The 18,572-nt window shown below is 45.6% G+C and overlaps 1 protein-coding gene across 1 annotated transcript in view; it reads right to left on the bottom strand.

Annotated features, from left to right (window-relative positions):
* TNFAIP8 (TNF alpha induced protein 8) overlaps positions 1-9,874 on the bottom strand; it is a 131,218-nt gene extending 121,344 nt beyond the window's left edge. Inside the window, exon 1 of the mRNA XM_042933655.1 lies at positions 9,718-9,874. Coding sequence (XP_042789589.1) covers position 9,718 — 1 coding nt within the window. The 5' untranslated portion in view covers positions 9,719-9,874. The remainder of the gene's footprint in view (positions 1-9,717) is intronic.
* Positions 9,875-18,572: the final 8,698 nt, after the last annotated feature.

Here is an 18,572-nt window from a genome sequence, read left to right as displayed (position 1 = left end):
CTGTGCCCCGTATCTCCCCTCCACACATACACACACACACACTTCCTGCCTTTGAATGAGGTTGGGGACAGCATGCAATGCCTGTTGCTAAGCATGCCATTTTCTGCCCATGAGGCAGCAACTCTGCATTAGAACAGGTAACATGCTAAGGATGGGAGAGGGAAGGACGAAAAGAACCTGGTTCCTGGTGATTTGAGCCATTGGTTAAACCTCGGATGGGACCAACCCCAGACTGCCCTCTGTTTATAAAGTTAATGACTTTACCGCTCAAACCTCTGTTAGTGGGGCATTTTCTTACATGCCACCTAAAGTGTCCTGATTGTTCCAGCCTCCAAAAATCAACTGTTGAAGCCCTAACCCCCAGTACCTCAAAACAGGACTATATTAGGTGATTTGGATCTTTAAAGACATGATTCAATTAAAATGAGGCCGTCAGGGTAAGCCCTAAGACAAAATGACTGGTGTCCTTATAAGAGGGAAATTGGGGGTGCCTGGGTGGCTCAGTTGGTTAAGTGTCCAACTTTGACTCAGGTCATGATCTTATGGTTTGTGAGTTTGAGCCCCGCATTGGGCTCTGTGCTGACAGCTCAGCACCTGGAGCCTCCTCCAGATTCTGTCTTCCTCTCTCTCTGCCCCTCCTTCTTGTGTTCTCCCTCTTTCTCTCTCCCAAAAATAAATAAATAAACATTTAAGGAGAAAACTGGAAACACAGACATTAAAGGCATATGCACAAAAGAAGTTGACAGAATTTGTTGCCAGCAGATCTGAGCAACAAGAAATAATAAAGGAAGTTCTAAAGGCTGGAAGACAAAAAAACACCTGATGGAAATGTGGGTCTACACTAAAGAATGAAGAGCCCAAATATAGTAAGTAAGTTGATAAACAGAAAAAAAACCACTTTTTTCCTCATGTTTTAATTTTTTCAAAAGGTAATTGTTTAAAGTGAAAAATAATAACCATGATTTCTGGATACAATACATAGTAAACATAAACCCTGACACTATCATATTTGTACTATCCTTTACAAAAGTGGTTGTTCTAGATAGAACTGCTTCCCCAAAAACTCATAGCTTGGAGCCCCAACTCCCAACATAAGGGTATTTGGAGATATGACCTTTAAAGAGATAATTAAAGGGAAATGAGATCACAAGGGTGGGGACCGAATGTAACAGAACTGGCGTCCTTAATAAAGAGAGAGAGACATCAAGGACACAAGCACATGGAAAAAAAGAAAAAAAGGCTGGGCGAGAAAACAAGAGAAAGGTGGCGGCCTGCAAGCCACAGTAAAAGGCCTCAGGAGAAATCAACCTTGAGTTTGGTCTTCTGCCCTCCAGAACTGTGAGAAACACACACCTGCTGTTAAAGCCACTCAGTCTGGTTTTGTTATAGCAGTGCCAGCAAACTGATACAGCGATACAGCATACTATTTATTATCATGAATATACAAACACCACGGGCAACCATAAAAGGGAACAGAACTGATTGAAGGTAAATTAGGGGTGTGCCTGGAGGGAACCCAGAGTCCACGTGGGTATCGGGAAGACCGGGCTGGTTAATCCGCTGCCCGAGCTCTCAGTCTCTGCAAGCCACCATCCAGCCTCGTCCGTCTACCCCTTTCCCCACATTGCGAGACTCGAAGGCCCCCTGGCATGCTGCCTAGAGAGGAAGGGCTCAAGCGTGACTCAGATTGGTCCATTTCCATCCTTGTTGGTCTCTGGTCAAACGTCTAAACCTAGAGGGAAAGACAGTGGTTCTACTAAAATTACTAGTATGTATCATTGGTGGCAGACCTTTAATATTCTCCATGGCCCTTATTAGAATGATAAATTGAAAAGTGACCAGAATTCAGAAATAGGGGAGAAAGTCTCAAGTATCAGCCCAACTCAAAATGCAAAAAAGAAAAAGAAATCTAAAAAAGAAGCAGGAGGAGGAAGAGGTAGAGGGGGAAGGGCGGAAGGGGCGGGGGAGAGGAGGAAGAGAAAAAGGAGAAGAGGAGGAAGTTATAGCAAATGGCATTAAAGAGAGAAAACAGCCTGTTCTCCATTTTCCCTTTGCCCACCATATTTGAAAACAGAGGGCCACTCTGGGAACAGGACCTTATGACAGGTAGGAGGCCTAGAGTAGGCCTAACAGGCCACTTGGGCCTGGAGCTCCTCCCAGCATCTGCCGCTTCTGAAAAAAGCACGTCCATCCTACATGAGTGATCAACAAAGCCCCAAGAGATGGCCTCCAGTCTGCCGGCACACTAGCCGATGATGTCAGCATAGCCACTGACTTGATATCTAGAGTTTTAACTAATGAACGCTGAGCACATTCCCTGATGTCTCTGCTTCATGGCTCTCAGTTCCTTTATCTTGTCGTGGGACACCACTATTGGTTTTGGTTGTTATTTTTTGTTTCTGACCTCATCGTTGGGTCAACATTTCTCAACCCGGGGAAGGCCTACTAGAAAAACCACTTTGCTATTTCTCAGGATGGGTACACAGGTGTTCATTTTGTGCGAGTTCATTTTAATCTTCTTTAAACTTTAAAGCCATGCTGTGCTTTCAAGAGATTTGCTCTTTCCACTGCCAAAAGCACCCCTCGCTCCAAAACAAACAAACAAAAAACAACCCTACAGGTATCTGCTGCCTGACTAATCTTTATAGAACAAGACAAACAACAGGTCTCCCCGGCTAGGGGGTTTGAGATTGTAATGCATCAGTCAAGAAATACAGATTTGGGGTGCCTGGGACTTTGTCCATCTTGGGCTCAGGTCATGATCTTGTGGTTCAAGTTTGAGCCCCACATCAGGCTCTCTGTGGTCAGTGCCTGCTTATGATCCTTTGCCCCCCTCTCTCTCTGCCATTCCTTTGCCCTTGGTATCTCTCTCTCTCTCTCTCTCTCTCTCTCTCTCTCTCAAAAATAAATATTAAAAATCAACAACAACAACAAAGGGGCACTTGGGTAGCTCATTGGTTGGACGTCGAAGTTCGTCTCAGGTCACGGTCTCGTAGTTCATGGGTTCAAGCCTCATGTCAGGCTCTGGGTTGACAGCTCAGAAGCTGGGGCCTGCTTTGGATTCTGTGTCTCCCTCTTTCTCTCTCTCTCTGCCTCTCCCCTGCTGTTGTTCAAAAATAAGTTAAAAATAAACATAAAAAAATACCGATTACCAGGCCCAGCCTTTGTGATCCTATAGTAGGTGGGGCCCAGGAATCTGCACCTTTTGTGTCCAGGGTCCCAGGTGATTCCGACTTGCTGTCAGCTTGGGAGCACACTATAAAAGTTCATTTCATTTGGTGTATCACCTTTGTGGCTGCACAGATAACCACCATCCCACTTAGGGCACTCAGGGCAGGGACCCCCTGCATCCTCCCTACTGACAGATGGTCTCTTACCCTGACAAGTGATACCAGCCGTTCTCTGAGGCACTATTGACCATTCCAGGCCAGAAAGGCAAAGGAGCAAAGTGGCTAAGAGGGGAGGTGTGAGCTCATTCACCTGTCCCAAGGTACACTCTGTGGGTTCCTGGGGGCCTCTCCCTTCACGGAGGCAAAGGGATTCCTGTCACTAAACCCGACTGCTCTGCCCTAGGGTGGTGACAGTATTTAATCAAACACCAGCCATTTCTCAGAAAACGACCTCATCTTTTTAAAGAGAGGAGCAAGGAAAACAAAGGAATTACTTCCTGATCACTGAATGGATGCAACCAAGTGGGAGACTTGACTTCTTGAAGGTCTGATTCATCAAACTTGCTCTGAACTCTGCATTCTGTCGCCAACATTGCATCTGCAGGTTTTCTCACAAGACTGGCATTTCTGCAGAATTCCTCAGTTGTATCTGCGTGTGTGGGCACACACCACAACCCCTGCCTCCTTCACTCTGGTGGACAGTCATATTGTAAGAAAACTCCTTTTTTTTTTTTAAGTTTGCTTATTTTGAGAGAGACAGAGACAGCTCGAGTGGGAGGGGGGCAGAGAGAGAGAGAGAGAGACAGAAGGGGACAGAGAATCCCAAGCAGACTCTGCCCTGTCAGCACGGAGCCCGACGTGGGGCTCGATCTCAACAAATCGTGAGATCGGCACCTGAGCCAAAACTGAGCGTCAGATGCTGAACCGACTGAGCTGCACAGGTGCACTTTTTTTTTTTTTAAATAATGATCAGGAGAGGAGAAGGTTGGCTCCTTTCAAACACATGTGAGTTTACTGCGTGCCCTGCGAGAGAGACAGAGAGAGAGTGAGAGAGAGAGAGAGAGAGAGCGAGCAGTGTGCCCAGCAGACCTTGCCCCAGTGGACAGCCCCGAAGATGTATCCCCACCCTCTGAAAACCTCACAACTTCCCTCGAGGACATGCTAGCAAGAGTCCCTTTGCAACATCAAGGGCCGTTGAGACCTATCTTCCTGTCTGTCTTGGATAATCTGGTTTCATCTGTTACCTCTTTTAAACAAGGACTTCCGGGGTGAAAGGCCAACCCAAGGCTCACTTCTGAACTGCAACAGGTTTTTAAATTTTCTTTTAATGTTTCTTTATTTTTGAGAGAGAGAACAAGAACGAGCAGGGGAGGGGCAGAGAGAGAGGCAGACACAGAATCCAAAGCAGGCTCCAGGCTCCGAGCTGTCAGTACAGAGCCCGACGCGAGGCTCGAACTCATGACCCGAGCCAAAGCCGGACACTCAACCGACTGAGCCCCCCAGGCACCCCTGCAACATGATTTTTAAAGTTTCCCTCATGCACAGGGAGGCTACCAGGATGTCGTGGCTCTTCTCATGCTCAGACACATAAAACCCAGATGCCCTGCTCTGGCTCCTTTCTCTTTAGCCTGAGTGGGAGCAGCAAGATTTCGCTCTATAATCACATGACCTTGCAGCTGGGAATCATTGAAATAGTGCTATATTCACCCCATTCTCTGGGCTCCTCTGGCATCATTACAGGAAAAAAAAAAAAAAAAGAAGAAAGTTCAGGCTAAAAGCACATGTGGTACAAGTTATCACTCTCCCTCTCCACTCTGCTATAACCCAGTACAGACACCATCCTCTTGAAATGAGACCAATTTGGCCAAGCCAGAAAACCCCACTGCTTTCTGGGTGTCTTCTGCACACTGGACAACAGGAGAGGAACACTGTGCTTTTCAATCCACAAAACAAACCCATGATGTAAATACTATCTCCAGTTTTTAGGTGAAGAAACAGGCCCAGAGAGGTTAAGTGGATTGTCCAAAGTCACACAGCCAGTGTGGCTGAGACATGAACAGCTGATTCCCGCAGACTCATGTGAACCAACCACTTCGTGACTAAACTAAAAATCATCCTTTTTCCAATGTTTACGGAAACTACAACAAGTGGAATTTTGGATTTCATTCCATTCTCTGTTATTAAAGAAACAAACCTCAATTTGTTTATAAGTCAGCTTGGGGTGCTCGAGCAGAGGCCCATTCCTGTGACCTCTCACCCATTTTTTTCTGGTGGGGAAGATGATTGCACCCCTGGCCCCCAGTCACCTTGAGAGAAATACTGTCCTGTTGGTCTAGAATCCCTCTCATTCTACATAAAAAAACAATGGTAGGCAAACAAATTTGTCAAGGTCCGTCTAACCCTGCAGATGATTCTGAACCTCTGCTACCTTGGTTCTGAACCCTAAGTACCTGCTTCTAGAGAAAAAGCAGCCCTCTAAAAGGATGGGTGGGTATTAAGTGATTAGTGCACAGCCTATGACATTTTAAAACAAGTTTCTCAGGTAACTTCTCTGCCCGACATAAAAGGCTAAGGAAACAAAGTCCTATGGAATCAGGCTTATCACAATTATACTGCTGGTTTTTTGAAAAAGACATCAGAAGAAATGTGCTTATTTCAGTTTCTTTCTTTTTTTTTTTTAATGTTTATTTTGAAAGAGAGAGAGCATGCGCAGGCATGAGCGGGGGAGGGGCAGAAAGAGAAAGGAGGAGAGAATCCCAAGTAGGCTCCAGGCTGTCAGCGCTGAGCCCTACTCGGGCCTCAAACTCACAAACCATGAGATCATGCCCTGAGCTGAAATCAAGAGTTAGATGCATAACCAACTGAGCCACCCAGGCGTCCCTGGGTTTCTTATTACTGTGAAATTAAAACATTTTGAAAATGGTTCTTCTATCCTAAGGAAGTGCCTGTACTTTGTGAAACAGAAGAATTCTAAACCCACTTTTGCCACTGTCAAGAGACCTGGGGCAGTTGCCTGTTCCTACCAACATCTTCCTAAGTTTCCAACAACCCTAGAACCCTCTGTGTGAACATGAGAGGGTTGTGCAGGACTGTGCACACAGTAGGAGCTCAATAAATCCCTGCTGTGTGAAAGAATGATGCTCCCCTCCTTCAAGTTGGCCTGAGGGGATGCACCTCCAGACTTGTACAACAGCAAAAGTTATGGTCTTAGACCCACTGACCAGGTGGTCTCTAAAGGGCCTGGTGCCTCTCGTTTCTAGAATTATCTGCTCTCCACTTGTAGCTCATTTCCTCCTCTTACACCAAACTGTGGAATGCCAACTGATGTCCACTGGATACTACTTGATCTCATTTACATTTTGCAACAAGGTTCACTGAATTTTTTTTTTTTTTACCCTGAAAAATCATCCATGTTCAGCTGTTGGTAAACACCACTGATGGACAAAAGTCTAGAAACTGCAGTCAGCTCAGATTCCAGGGCCACAGTCATCAAAACCAGGGACAGGAGAGTGGAAAGTAAATTGTCACCCACAGGAAAACATACAGGTTCGGGTGTTCAAAGCTCCTTTCTAGTGTTTGTTGAGTTCTTACTGTGTGCATTTGGTATTAAACGCAGGATGTGGTCAGCGTGAGGAGGGGTGAGGTGATAAAAGTTAATCTACCACCACACCCAGTGCTTCCCTGAACTTCTGTATCAGAGCTCAGGCTCTGAGAATGCCACGTGAGGGGACACTGGCCACTCTTTTATCCAGGTAGGCCCCTGTGCATGGCCCCGTTGCCCAAAGCAGCGTTCCTGGTCCTGGGATGACACTAACGCTCCCTTTCCCCTCCGTGAGAGAACAGGTGGCCCTTACGTGTTATCACTGATCCTCCCCTGCCTTCTGAAGGTGACCCCATGTCCAATCCCTTCAACGTGTGCCAAGATGGAGGGGATGGGGAACAGACAATTCTGTGAGGTGCGGAAACAAAACTCCGTTCTGACTGAGCACCGATGAAATCTTTGAAATCTTCCGGGAGGAAATGTGTTCGTTCCAAGAGGCTGTCCCAAGCAGAAAAGGATTAGGTGAATCAATTAACTTTAAGACCTCTATAGCGCCCAGCCATGTGGCAGTCTCCATTGCAAGGATCAGCTCTGTGAAGCTACCCGGAGCCATAAACCATCTAGAAACTCACTCCTCCCCCAACATGGCATTTCCTAATGAGTACTGTTTGGATGCAATCATTTCTCTCCACACATCCTTTCCTCCAATTTCAACAGAGCAAAGAGTTGCAGAGAACAGACCTCATAAAATAACTCTGTTTCTGGTCCTTGTGGTGTACACGTTCACCCTCGGTTTCCTCCATTCTGTTGGGAACCCACAACGGCCTGTGCTCACAACACATCACTACCAAGATGAAGACTCTATCTGGTAATCTAGTCAGAAACAGAAAATTAAGGGACAACGAAGATGAGATTTTCCAGGTCACACCACCCGTTTTCTCATTGAATTTAAACACACTAGACCAAAAGGCACATGAGATTAAAGGCCTCCCTTAAAGAAAAAAAATTTTAAGGGCCCATTCGTGCAGAATCACTATACTTTTCTTCTATTCAGTGATTTATTATCAGATAACCTAGATGAATATAATGGCTTAGGAGGCCTACATCTGTTCATGCAAAACAGTTAATACGAAACATCCAATATCTAAAGCTTTCACATTTTACAGGCGGGTAGGCAGAATTCACTGTCCCAAACAAGTTACTCAAATTACAGGTAAAAACTCAAAAGGTGGGCAAGGGACGGAAGAGGCAATTAATGGGTATGGGGGTGGGGGAAACAGCCGTCCAAAAATCTACAGAAAAGCTAATTGTGTTACCAGCTAGAATATTAGCAATAACTTGCTGACTTAACTCCCCATGACAGATCTAATTAGAAGGTGGCAATAAATGTTTCCAGGTGTTTAATTAAGTGTGATAATTATTTCTTTCCTTTAAGACAGATGGAGTCATATGCTTACATTTCACAGCATAATGTTTCCTTAGTTAAAACGCTGTGGAAACACTTTTGTGTTAACACAGGATTGAAACCAGGATAAAAATATCTGCTGTGATAAGCAGCACTTAAAGTGATTTATCAACTCGTGCATTCATATGCCAAGAGACAATGGCAACTTAAAGGCTGCTCTGTTTCGGTGATTTCCTTTAGCCACCAAGTTTTCTGCCACCCTTACACCTCAATGAAAATTTTCTATTTGATATGTCTTCTCCATATCAGCATGTCTTAAATGAATTCTTATCAAGGAAGTGGGGAAATTTTATGGGGATCTCTACTTTCACGGCAAGAACATAGCAAGAATAAAGCGAGATACAGAATTCAGAGACTTAGAATTGGATGGAACCACAGCAACCAGGGAATCATTTTATGCTTGGATTCAAGTACAGATTAAAATTAAACTTTTAAATTAACTTTTTTTTTTTTTTTAAAGTAGGCCTCATGCCCAGTGAGAAGCCCAACATTAGGCTTGAACACAGGACTGTGAGATCAAGACCTGAGCTGAGATCAAGAGTCGAACACTCAATGGACTGTGCCACCCAGGCGCCCCTAACTTTTTTTTAACGCAGAAATGTACCCTACATTGAGGTAGTATTGACCCCACCCCCAATAAAATAATTTACAGAGGCATGGAATTATCAGTCTTAAGTAAATCAAGGATTTCGTTGCAAGAATGGGCTCTCCAATACTGTCCCCTTCCTTCCATGATCCCGCAGGTTACTACCCTTTTTACCAAGTGCTGTGTTTTGGTTAATTAGCTGGCTTTAGCATTACTGTGTCACTGAATCAATAAACATCCTTCAGAAATGTCAAAGTTTGGTTGGTCAGCCTGGCTTGAACATGCTTATCAGCTTCCCTGGGTCCGAAGGCATTCATCAGATGTTCCTGCATCAGGTGCTTTGGGCTCGAATGTCACACGAGCGGGCACAAGGACGGACGGACGGACACACACACACACACACACACACACACACACACACACCTTTCTTCTTCAAAGCAAATCTCCACCAAACGATCTCAAGGCAAAAACTCTAGTCTGCCCGTTTTACAATGCAGGGTAGGATTACAATCTCAGGCCAGCATCTCGGTCTGCAATCTGGGGCATCGTGATAACCCGGGCAGTCCTCTGGACAGGATGAGCTCTTAACAGGCAGGCATGACAACATAGCGGGGGCCGCGTCTACAGAAGGAAGGAAGGAAGGAATCGCGAGTGGGACTCAGGGCAAGAGGTGGAAGTTAAGGGGTCGGCCCAAGTCGGTAAGGGCTGCTAGCTGGAGGTCTCAGATTAGTCGCTGCGACGGAGAAACTGGGTAAAACTCCGGGGAGTTTCCGGAGCTGTGGGCTCCTGCACACACACTTACACACACACTCGCTCACATGCACCCACTCACACCCCCTCACTCCCGAAAGTCTAGGGGAGCGGAAAGCGCGCCCCCAGGAGCAGCCCACAGCCCAGAGGCCGGGGGAGCCCCGCGAGGGTGTGGGAGAGACCGGCGCGCCCGGGAGGCACTTACTCGGAAGGGAGGGCGCGGTGGCGCCAGGACACAGAGGCGAACCTGGAAATCTGACGGCGCGGAGTTCCCTAGCGGCTCGAACGCTCGCGGGCTTCCGCGGACCGATCAGCGGAGCGCGGGCCAGAGCCGGCGGGAGAAAAGGAGCCAGGGGCCGGGGGCGGGGCGGGCCGGGCCGGGCGCGGGGAGGAGCGGAGCGGCCAGGGCGGGGGGAGATGAGGGGGCCAGGGGCGGGGCCACGGGCGGCCCTAGGAAGTTGGGGCGGGGCCAGGAGGAGGAGCTAGAAGGTCTGGGGCGGGGCCATAAGGAGCTAGGAGTCGGAGGCGGAGCTGAGAGGAGGAGCCAAGGGAGTGAGGGCAGAGCCCGCCGGGGAGGAGAGGCCATGGGCGGGGATGTGGGCGAGGCTAAACGGTCGGAACGGAGCTGAGAGGCGGAGCCAGGAGGCTGCGGTCCGAACTCGCCAGGTAGGAGGAGCCGAGACAGGGTGTGGGAGGAGCTATAATGCCGCGGGCGGGGCCAGAAGGAGCTATAAGAGCAGGGGCGGAGGTGGGAGGAGGGGCTCGGAATCCCCGTGCTGAGCCGGCGGGAAGGGGACAGGAGAGGTGGAGAAGGCGCGGGAGAGGTAGGGCAGCAGGGCTAGGTGAATGATCTAGGAGGCTCTGGGGCTGAGAGGAGGAACCGGGTATTCTGGACGGGGCGAACCCAACCTGACACCCCGGGTGGGGCGGCAGGTGCTCCCTAGAACGCGGAGGAGGGCCAGGCAACGGCCTGGGAGCTGAATCCGGACTGGAAGGAGAGACCTATACACTGGAGGGGGCAGGTGGCTTGAGGGACGCGTTTGGGCCTCTGTTTCTTATGTTGAGACGGTTAGATGTGCTCATGCATGGTTACACCCTGCCTAGACGAAACGGATATGCATGACTGTTGGTGTCAGTTGCCACTAGTATTGATGAGAAATATCCCTATATATAAGCACCTAAATCCCAAATCCCACAATCCCACCTGTCTTTTTTCTTTTTTTTTCTTTTTTTTTTTTTTTTGGCTTTTCAGCCTATACTAGCCTCAAGTCTACCCGGTGATGTCTGACACACTCATTATTCCTGCTTTCCATTCACGGAGGTTGCAGTTAAAGGATAATTGGCTCCTAGGGAGTTAGTCTGGTCTCAATCACTTCCACGGACTTCACTAGGACTTCTGCCTTTGGGGCCAACGGCTAGCTCTCCCTCTGCGGAAGGGGCAGAATCTGGGCCTTACTTCTGCTGAGGAGCCCTGACCCCGGGGTAGCAGTGCATGAAGGTTCTTACCTTAATGGGAGCACGATGAATCCATCCATACCACAAACACCCATTAAACACCTCCTATTAGGTGGCTCTGTGGAGAGAGTTGGGAATATTAATATTAGCAAAACTTAGTATGTGCAGGTCATCGTTCTAATCCTCACAGATCCTATAGCTACCTTAATTTCACAAAGAGAAAGAGAAGGCATAGTGAAGTGAAACAGCCTGCCCAACATTACACATTTAGGAGTGGCACAATATGGCTGGGAGACACAAACGTAAACACTTTGTAGGTGAAACAGACCAGAAAATCACAACACATTTGTGTTTAATGCCCCAAATAGGAATATGCATAAGGTTCAAGGGTGTTTAGAAAAGTACACTATCCTGTGTTTATAGCTATGGGGAAGGGAGTGTCAGGAAAACCTTCCTGAAGGAGGTGATTGATGTCTGAGCTGGGTTTAGGAGAAGGAATATGAGTCAGGTGCAGAAATGGGCACAGGAAGCATGTTTCAAGTATTAAGAAGGGTTGGGAACAAGTGAAGTGTAGACTGGAATGAAAGTAAAATAACAAAAGAGGACAAAATCCAAATGTGTCTTGTTTGGTTGTTTTGTTTTGTTTCCTATGGGAGCTAAAGAGCATTAATTTGACCCTGGGTAAAGCATTTAAATCATGGGAGACATGTCATTCGTTGTTCTAGAAAGGTTAATCTGAAAACAGCATAGAGAATGCCAGAGCCAGGAAACTTGCTTATGAAGTTATTGAAATATGTCAGGTTGGGATCCTGTGGTCGGCAGAATAATGAATCTAGGAAACACGTCCACTCCCTAATCTCTGGAACACTTTGTGGATGTGATTAAGTTCAAAGACCACGAGATGGGGAGCTTATCCTGGATTATTTGAGTGGATCTAAAATAATTATGTGAGTTCCATAAAGTGAACTTTGTGAACCAGATTCAAAGTATGAGAGGAACTGGACCTGGTTTAGGAGCCCAGGAATGGGTGGCCTCTAAAGTTGGGATTGGACTTCAGCCAACAAAAAATGTGAACCTTAGTCCTATGACCACAAGGAAGTGAATGCTGTCATTAACCCAACTGAGCAGGGAAAGGGGATCCTCCCTTAGAGCCTACAAAAAGGAACTCAGCTCTTGAGGTGACACTTTAGTTTTATCCTGTTGAGACCAATACTGTATCTATAGTACTGTAAAATAATAAATTTTTGTTGTTTTAAAACCTTATATTGGTGGTAATTTGTTGTGACAGTAGTGGGAAATGAATATAGACGCTGAAGGCCTAAAAAAGTGGTTGGAAAGAAGAAGTCCCATGCAGGCCCTGGAAATTGATGAGATGTGGGGGTTGAGGGCAGGAGAGTCATCTAGGTTGATTCACAGGGTTTCTGGTTTGGCAAGCTCAGTCTTTGGTGGTGCTGCCTAATAGAGGGAGGGACAAAGGCACTTACTTTCTAAACACTTTTTGAGTTGGCAGTGATGCAACTAAATTAGGATGAAGAATTTGTACACTCCCATCCTTCCCCACCTCCAAATAATTAGAAACGATCCCTGAATACCCATGAGCAGTGATATTCACCACCCACCGAGAATTCTAGTAATGTATCTGCCCTGTGTAAACTTGATGACTTAGGACAAAGCACAAAGTGTTTGATGAGGAGGAGACCATCTGCTTGACTTCTGTGAGTCAGCCAGGATGTCATGGTGGCTACAACCTGGACCCCAGTAATTGCTTCACTGTAATCTGCCTTGTTCCCAACTGCACCCTAAAACAGCAATGCCCAGAGCCCCTTCTATATTTACCTATGTAAAGATTCTATCATCTATCTTCAGTATTCTATATTCCAACTATAGTCTCTCAGCCTTGACCTGATTTTTGACTCTTCCTTTAACCTCACATAGACTTGTATTTCTCCCAGTCGGCTTCCTTTCCTACCCGGCCTAACCCCAATAACCAGCGCTTGAGTCACTCAGTGCTTGCGCCTCCTTTTCCTGTACCTCAGTGCCCTCTCCTTGTACTCAACTGGCAAATCTTTCTAGCTCTCCACATGTTCCATAGGAACTACTCAAGAAGAACCCAAAAAGGTAAAACTTGACTTTCTACAGACTCATGGCGTCTAATCTCAGCTAAATCTGCAGGGAGCCTGGATATTCTCCTACATCATGGGTAGAATGAAAAGGGTTCAATCTTTACCCCTTTCCTTGAGACATCTTTCCCACCCCCACCCTTCCTGCTCTTGATATACCATCTTACTACTTCCTATTTCATACAAAATATATAGATCATCAAGAGGGAGTTTTCTCAACTTCCTGCTGGAGCTAGCAACAATACCGTCTGCATCCACTCATTTTGACTTTCTTTCCTCTCACCACCCTGAATCCGAGCAAACCCTCTCAACAGTTCTCTGCTGCCCTTCCCCTGTCCAGCTCTCCCTGTTAGATGTATGGGCTACATTCAATTAACTATCCCTTCTCTTTTATCCTCAACCTCTCAAGTTCTATACTTCCCTTGCAAAACATAAAAATGCTAAGATTTTTTAAATGATATGAAATTAAAAATTCTCCAAGGACTCTGCCACCTTCCCTCACTGCCACCCACTTCACTAGGGCCATCTAGACCTGACAGGCCACAGGTGCTAGTGGTAGAAACCATGCAGAATGGCCACTGCCTCCGGGCTTACTTTAGGGGGCTGGGGAAGGGGACTCTACCATCTCAGGCGACTTGCATTACTGTCTTCAGAGAACTACCAGTCTTCCCTTTAACTCTGGCAAACACTTAGGACTCCACCTTATTTCACAGTGTAATAATATTTAGAAATTAACAAAGTAATTCACTTTCCTATCTTACTTGAGCAAATAGACACTTGAATCACTTCACTTTCAGACTAGCTCTTGTATATTTCCAATGTGGGATCATAAAAAAAAAGTATTACAATCTAGGAATCATCTAATCCCTAGTCCATTATTGAGTGCCTATAGTTTTAAATAATTGCAGCTCCATCTAGATTAATGTATCCTCCCAGACCAAAACTCCAACACCCTATAAATCCTATGGATTAGAGACAGCTAGATAGCTGGAAATACTTCTGTGCATACCTGGTTTTGCTTCTGCCCAGCTGAAGGTAGGAACTAACTTTAGACAAATTTGTAAGTTTTCAAAAATTTTCTGATCCAGTTTCTCCTATACTCTTCTCTTTTGTTGGAAGCCCCAACTCTGCTTACTCAGTGCCAGCCTCCTTTTTTCAGTGTAAGAAAATAACTACAAAGAACCATGAAATGTGCAGCAAAAATGTATGCACAGGGGCACCTGGGTGGCTCCGTTGGTTAAGGTCCGACTTCGGCTCAGGTCATGATCTCACGGTTCGTGAGTTTGAGCCCCGAGTCGGGCTCTGGGCTGACAGCTCAGAGCCTGGAACCTGCTTCAGATTCTGTGTCTCCCTCTCTCCCTGCCCCTCCCCCACTCACACTCTGTCACTCTGTCTCAAAAATAAACATTTAAAAAAAAATTAAAAATAAAATGTGTGCACAAATACTCAAAGGAGAGCAGAAGTGACTCGCATTCTCAGGATGAATGGAGAAGTTTTCACAAAAGAGCTTCCATCTAAGCAAGTCAAAAAGGATGAATGGAGTTTTCCAGGCAGAGCAAAGAGCACTCCAGGAAGTGTGAAGAGGGGAGTAAGATATGGTCTAACATTTTCCAGCAGACCAAAAGCACTGAAGTGAGATGTGCACCTCAGACGCAGCCATGGGAATACCACCTATGTGTCCTTTGTGCTCTAACTATAATTTCATTTAAGTTTGTCAATGAATGTACCTGATTCAAAACATGGCTACGACTTCACCATCCCCAAAATCATTATCTGACTACCCACTGCTTCAACTCTTTCCAGTCCTATTTCTCTTTTCAAAGCATTATCTTAACATGTAATCTTGTCCTTAAGGTAACAATATGAGTCAAGAGTATGTATGTCTTTCCAAAAAAGAAGTCAAGGAGCAGATTGGGTAGGGTAGGAGAATTGTTCAATATCATGCAGACTAGAAACTCAGGATAGAATAAAAATTGGGGAATCAATGATCTTTCCTATTACTTCCATAGACCACAACCCCCACTCATAGCTAGTACAGATCACTAGTGATTATACCTTCATCACAGAGTATTTTTCACTCTTTATTCGGAATTACTTATCTCCTATAACATAGTAACTAAAACACAGATCTTCTGAAGAAAGCTTGCTAGAACTATTGCCTGCATCAAAGGATGGCTTTTTAAAACAAAAAATTTTTTTTAATGTTTATTTATTTCTGAGACACAGAGAGACAGAGCATGAGTGGGGGAGGAGCAGAGAGAGGGAGACACAGACTCCGAAGCAGGCTCCAGGCTCTGAGCTGTCAGCAGAGCCTGACGCAGGGCTTGAACTCACAAACCGTGATCGTGACCCGAGCCGAAATCGGTCGCTCAACTGGCTGAGCCACCCAGGCGCCCCTCAAAGGATGGCTTTATCCACAATCTCGGTCAATTCAATAAACCACCCTCCCCATGAAAACAAGTTCTCTGCCTGTTCCAGGTGTCCAATTTTTGAGCCATTCTGTACAGAAATAAAACTGCTGCCCCTAGTTAGAACCCATATTTTTCTGTGACTGCACCACTGGACTCCTTGTCTATGTGGGTTCTTCCTCACCTCACCTCAATTATTTTCTCCTTTTTGAACGTCTCGAACCTCACTTATGCCTATCCCAAATACTACAAAGGCTTGTTCTGTTTTGTCTTGTCTTTGGCCACACAATTCTACTCTGAAAAGATTCTTTCTACAAATATGGTCTAAAACTCCTGCTCTATTTATGGAGTTCTCATGTGTACTTACCCATGAAATGTCTAGTCCAAGTTGGCAACCCTGTACTTGATTGTAAACAAGAAAGGATCAGGGTGCCTGGGTGGCTTAGTCCGTTAAGTGCCCGACTTTGGCTCAGGTCATGATCTGACCTGATCATGGGTTCGAGCCCTGTGCCAGCTCTGTCCTGACAGCTCAGAGCCCGGAGCTTGCTTCGGATTCTGTCTCCCTCTCTCCCCTCTCTCTCTCTGTCCCTTCCTCACTCATGCTCTGTCTCAAAAATAAATAAACAACAACAACAAAAAAAAATCAAAAAGGGGCGCCTGGGTGTCTCGGTCAATTAAGTGTCGGAATTCAGTTCAGGTCATGATCTTGCAGTTTGTGGTTTGGAGCCCCACATTGGGCTTTGTGCTGATAGCTTGGAGCCTCAAGCCTGCTTCAGATTCTGGGTCTCCCTCTCTCTGCCTCTCCCCCGCTTGTGCACAACATTAAGCTTAATGTTTAAGTAAACATTAAAAAAAATTAAAATAAATCAAAACAATAAACAGGAAGGCTCCTACCTTACTTCTGGAATACTCCCAGCACAGCACCCTCACCTGGTGGGCTATGACTCCCATGCTGTTCTCCTGCAATCACATCCCTTCTTTCCCTCCAATTACCAATCTGCAGAGAAGAGTTGGTGTGCTAGCTCCTTCTACGTGTGAATTATCTGTGTGTGTGTGCATGCACATATGGGTCTCTCTACCTAACAATGGCTTCATGGTTTTATTTTAAAAAATTATTCAATATTGTTATGAATTACAAGGTTCTCAAGGTAGAGACATAGCCAAAATTCTGTTTACTAAGTCATTTTGTTGAGATCTCAGAAAGATTTCAGGGTGTACCATGTAGATCCTTTTTAGGAGATACTGGAATTTCTAAGAATCTTTTCAAAAATTTTTTAATGTTTATTTATTTTTGAGACAGAGAGAGACAGAGCATGAGCAGGGAAGGGGCAGAGAGAGAGAGGGAGACTCAGAATCTGAAGAAGGCTCCAGGCTCTGAGCTGTCAGCACAGAGCCTGACACGGGGCTTGAACTCATCAACTGCGAGATCATGACCTGAGACAAAGTCAGACGCTCAACCGACTGAGCCACCCAGGCGCCCCTGGAGTTTCTAAGAATCTTAATGTGGTATACCACAGCAAATTTGGAGGTAGCTCAAGTAGTTAGGAGGCTGTTTGAGAAAACAGCATGGGTGTGGCTTTCTTATGAGTGTATTACACACAGTTTTTAAAAGCAAATTTACTAGATTCAGCTTAGGGATGGGGATAGCATAAAATGTAAAGAGGACTTTGAACCCTGAAACTTCTCACCAAGAAATAGGCTGACACTCTTTTTCAGTTAAAAACATGGGCTATTTTTAGAAAAAGGCGAACTCAGTGCTTAAACCACCACCACCACCACTACCACCACCACCACCACCTCAAAAAACAGCTCATGGTGGAGGCAAGAGCAGTGGAGAATTAATCCCAGGCAAGAGGATTACTCAAGGGACTGGTGACTGGTGCCCATTTACACTTACAAATCTCTGTGGACCAGGTACTACTCTGTGAATCCGATTTCCCCTCTTTTAGAATGGGAGATAGCCATATTATCTGTCTCACAACTGTGTTTGGTGTGTGGAAGGCACAGAAAGTGTCTCATTTGTTGATAGGTCTTTAGGCTGAGAAGTACTCTACACAAAGAACCTCATTCAAGGAGCCAAATGCACACTTGGGCCTCACTTTGATAATGGGATCCTGGGGCTCAAGCCTGACCTGGAAGCAATAGGATGAAAATACTGGAGTTTTGGGAGGTATTGTGCACGTGGGAGGAATACAGATTTTAAAATGTATTTAACGCTCACTCGGGGCTGATATACTGTAGGGTTTAAGTTCTATTACATAGGTCATACCTATACATTGGGTAGACAATTGCGTACTAGTAAAGCATCTCTAGTGTGCAAATGGGTTGTCACACCAATTGTTTCTATCACCCATCTGTATTTGCTATAGGAGAACCTAAGAAATTTTTCTTTTTTCCAGGAGCTTTGTGAAACCATGTGATACTCTAACTCTGCATTAGCTCCCTGAATTATCGGCCAAATACACATAAGAGACAATGAAGCAAGGGGTGCCTGGGTGGCAGTGGTTGAGCGTCTGACTTCAGCTCAGGTCATGATCTCGCAGTTTGTGAATTAGAGCCCTGCATTGGGCTCTGTGCTGACAGCTCAGAGCCTGGAGGCTACTTTGGATTCTGTGTCTCCCTCTCTCTCTGCCTCTCCCCCACTCACACTGTTTCTCATTCTTAAAAAATAAACATTAAAGAAAAAAAAAAAGACAATGAAGCAAGCAGAAAGGGAAAAAGGTCATGAAAAACTGTTTAGCTTTGTAATTAACTATAGCAAAAGCTATACACATTTCTAAAAGACTGATAGGAACATTTAAATAATGTATGTTCCACTTTTTCTAAGTACTCCAAAGGTTAACATTTTACCCTTTCTACTTTAGTAAATCAAGCATCAAAATATCTCAACAACTCAGAGTGTATTCCTGACAAGAACTTCACTCAACAGAGCAGCTCTCAAAGTCATTAAATACTATATGGTCTAAAGACTGAGCTTTTCTGTCCGGTGTGAGCGCGCACACGCACACACACACACACACACACACCTCTCAGGTAATCTGTTGCTCAGTGGGGTTCAAAGGGTTTTTAGGAAAATA

This window comes from Panthera leo, chromosome A1 (genome assembly GCF_018350215.1).
Source record: "Panthera leo isolate Ple1 chromosome A1, P.leo_Ple1_pat1.1, whole genome shotgun sequence".
NCBI lineage: Eukaryota > Metazoa > Chordata > Mammalia > Carnivora > Felidae > Panthera > Panthera leo.
This window is presented reverse-complemented; position numbering and strand designations above follow the sequence as displayed.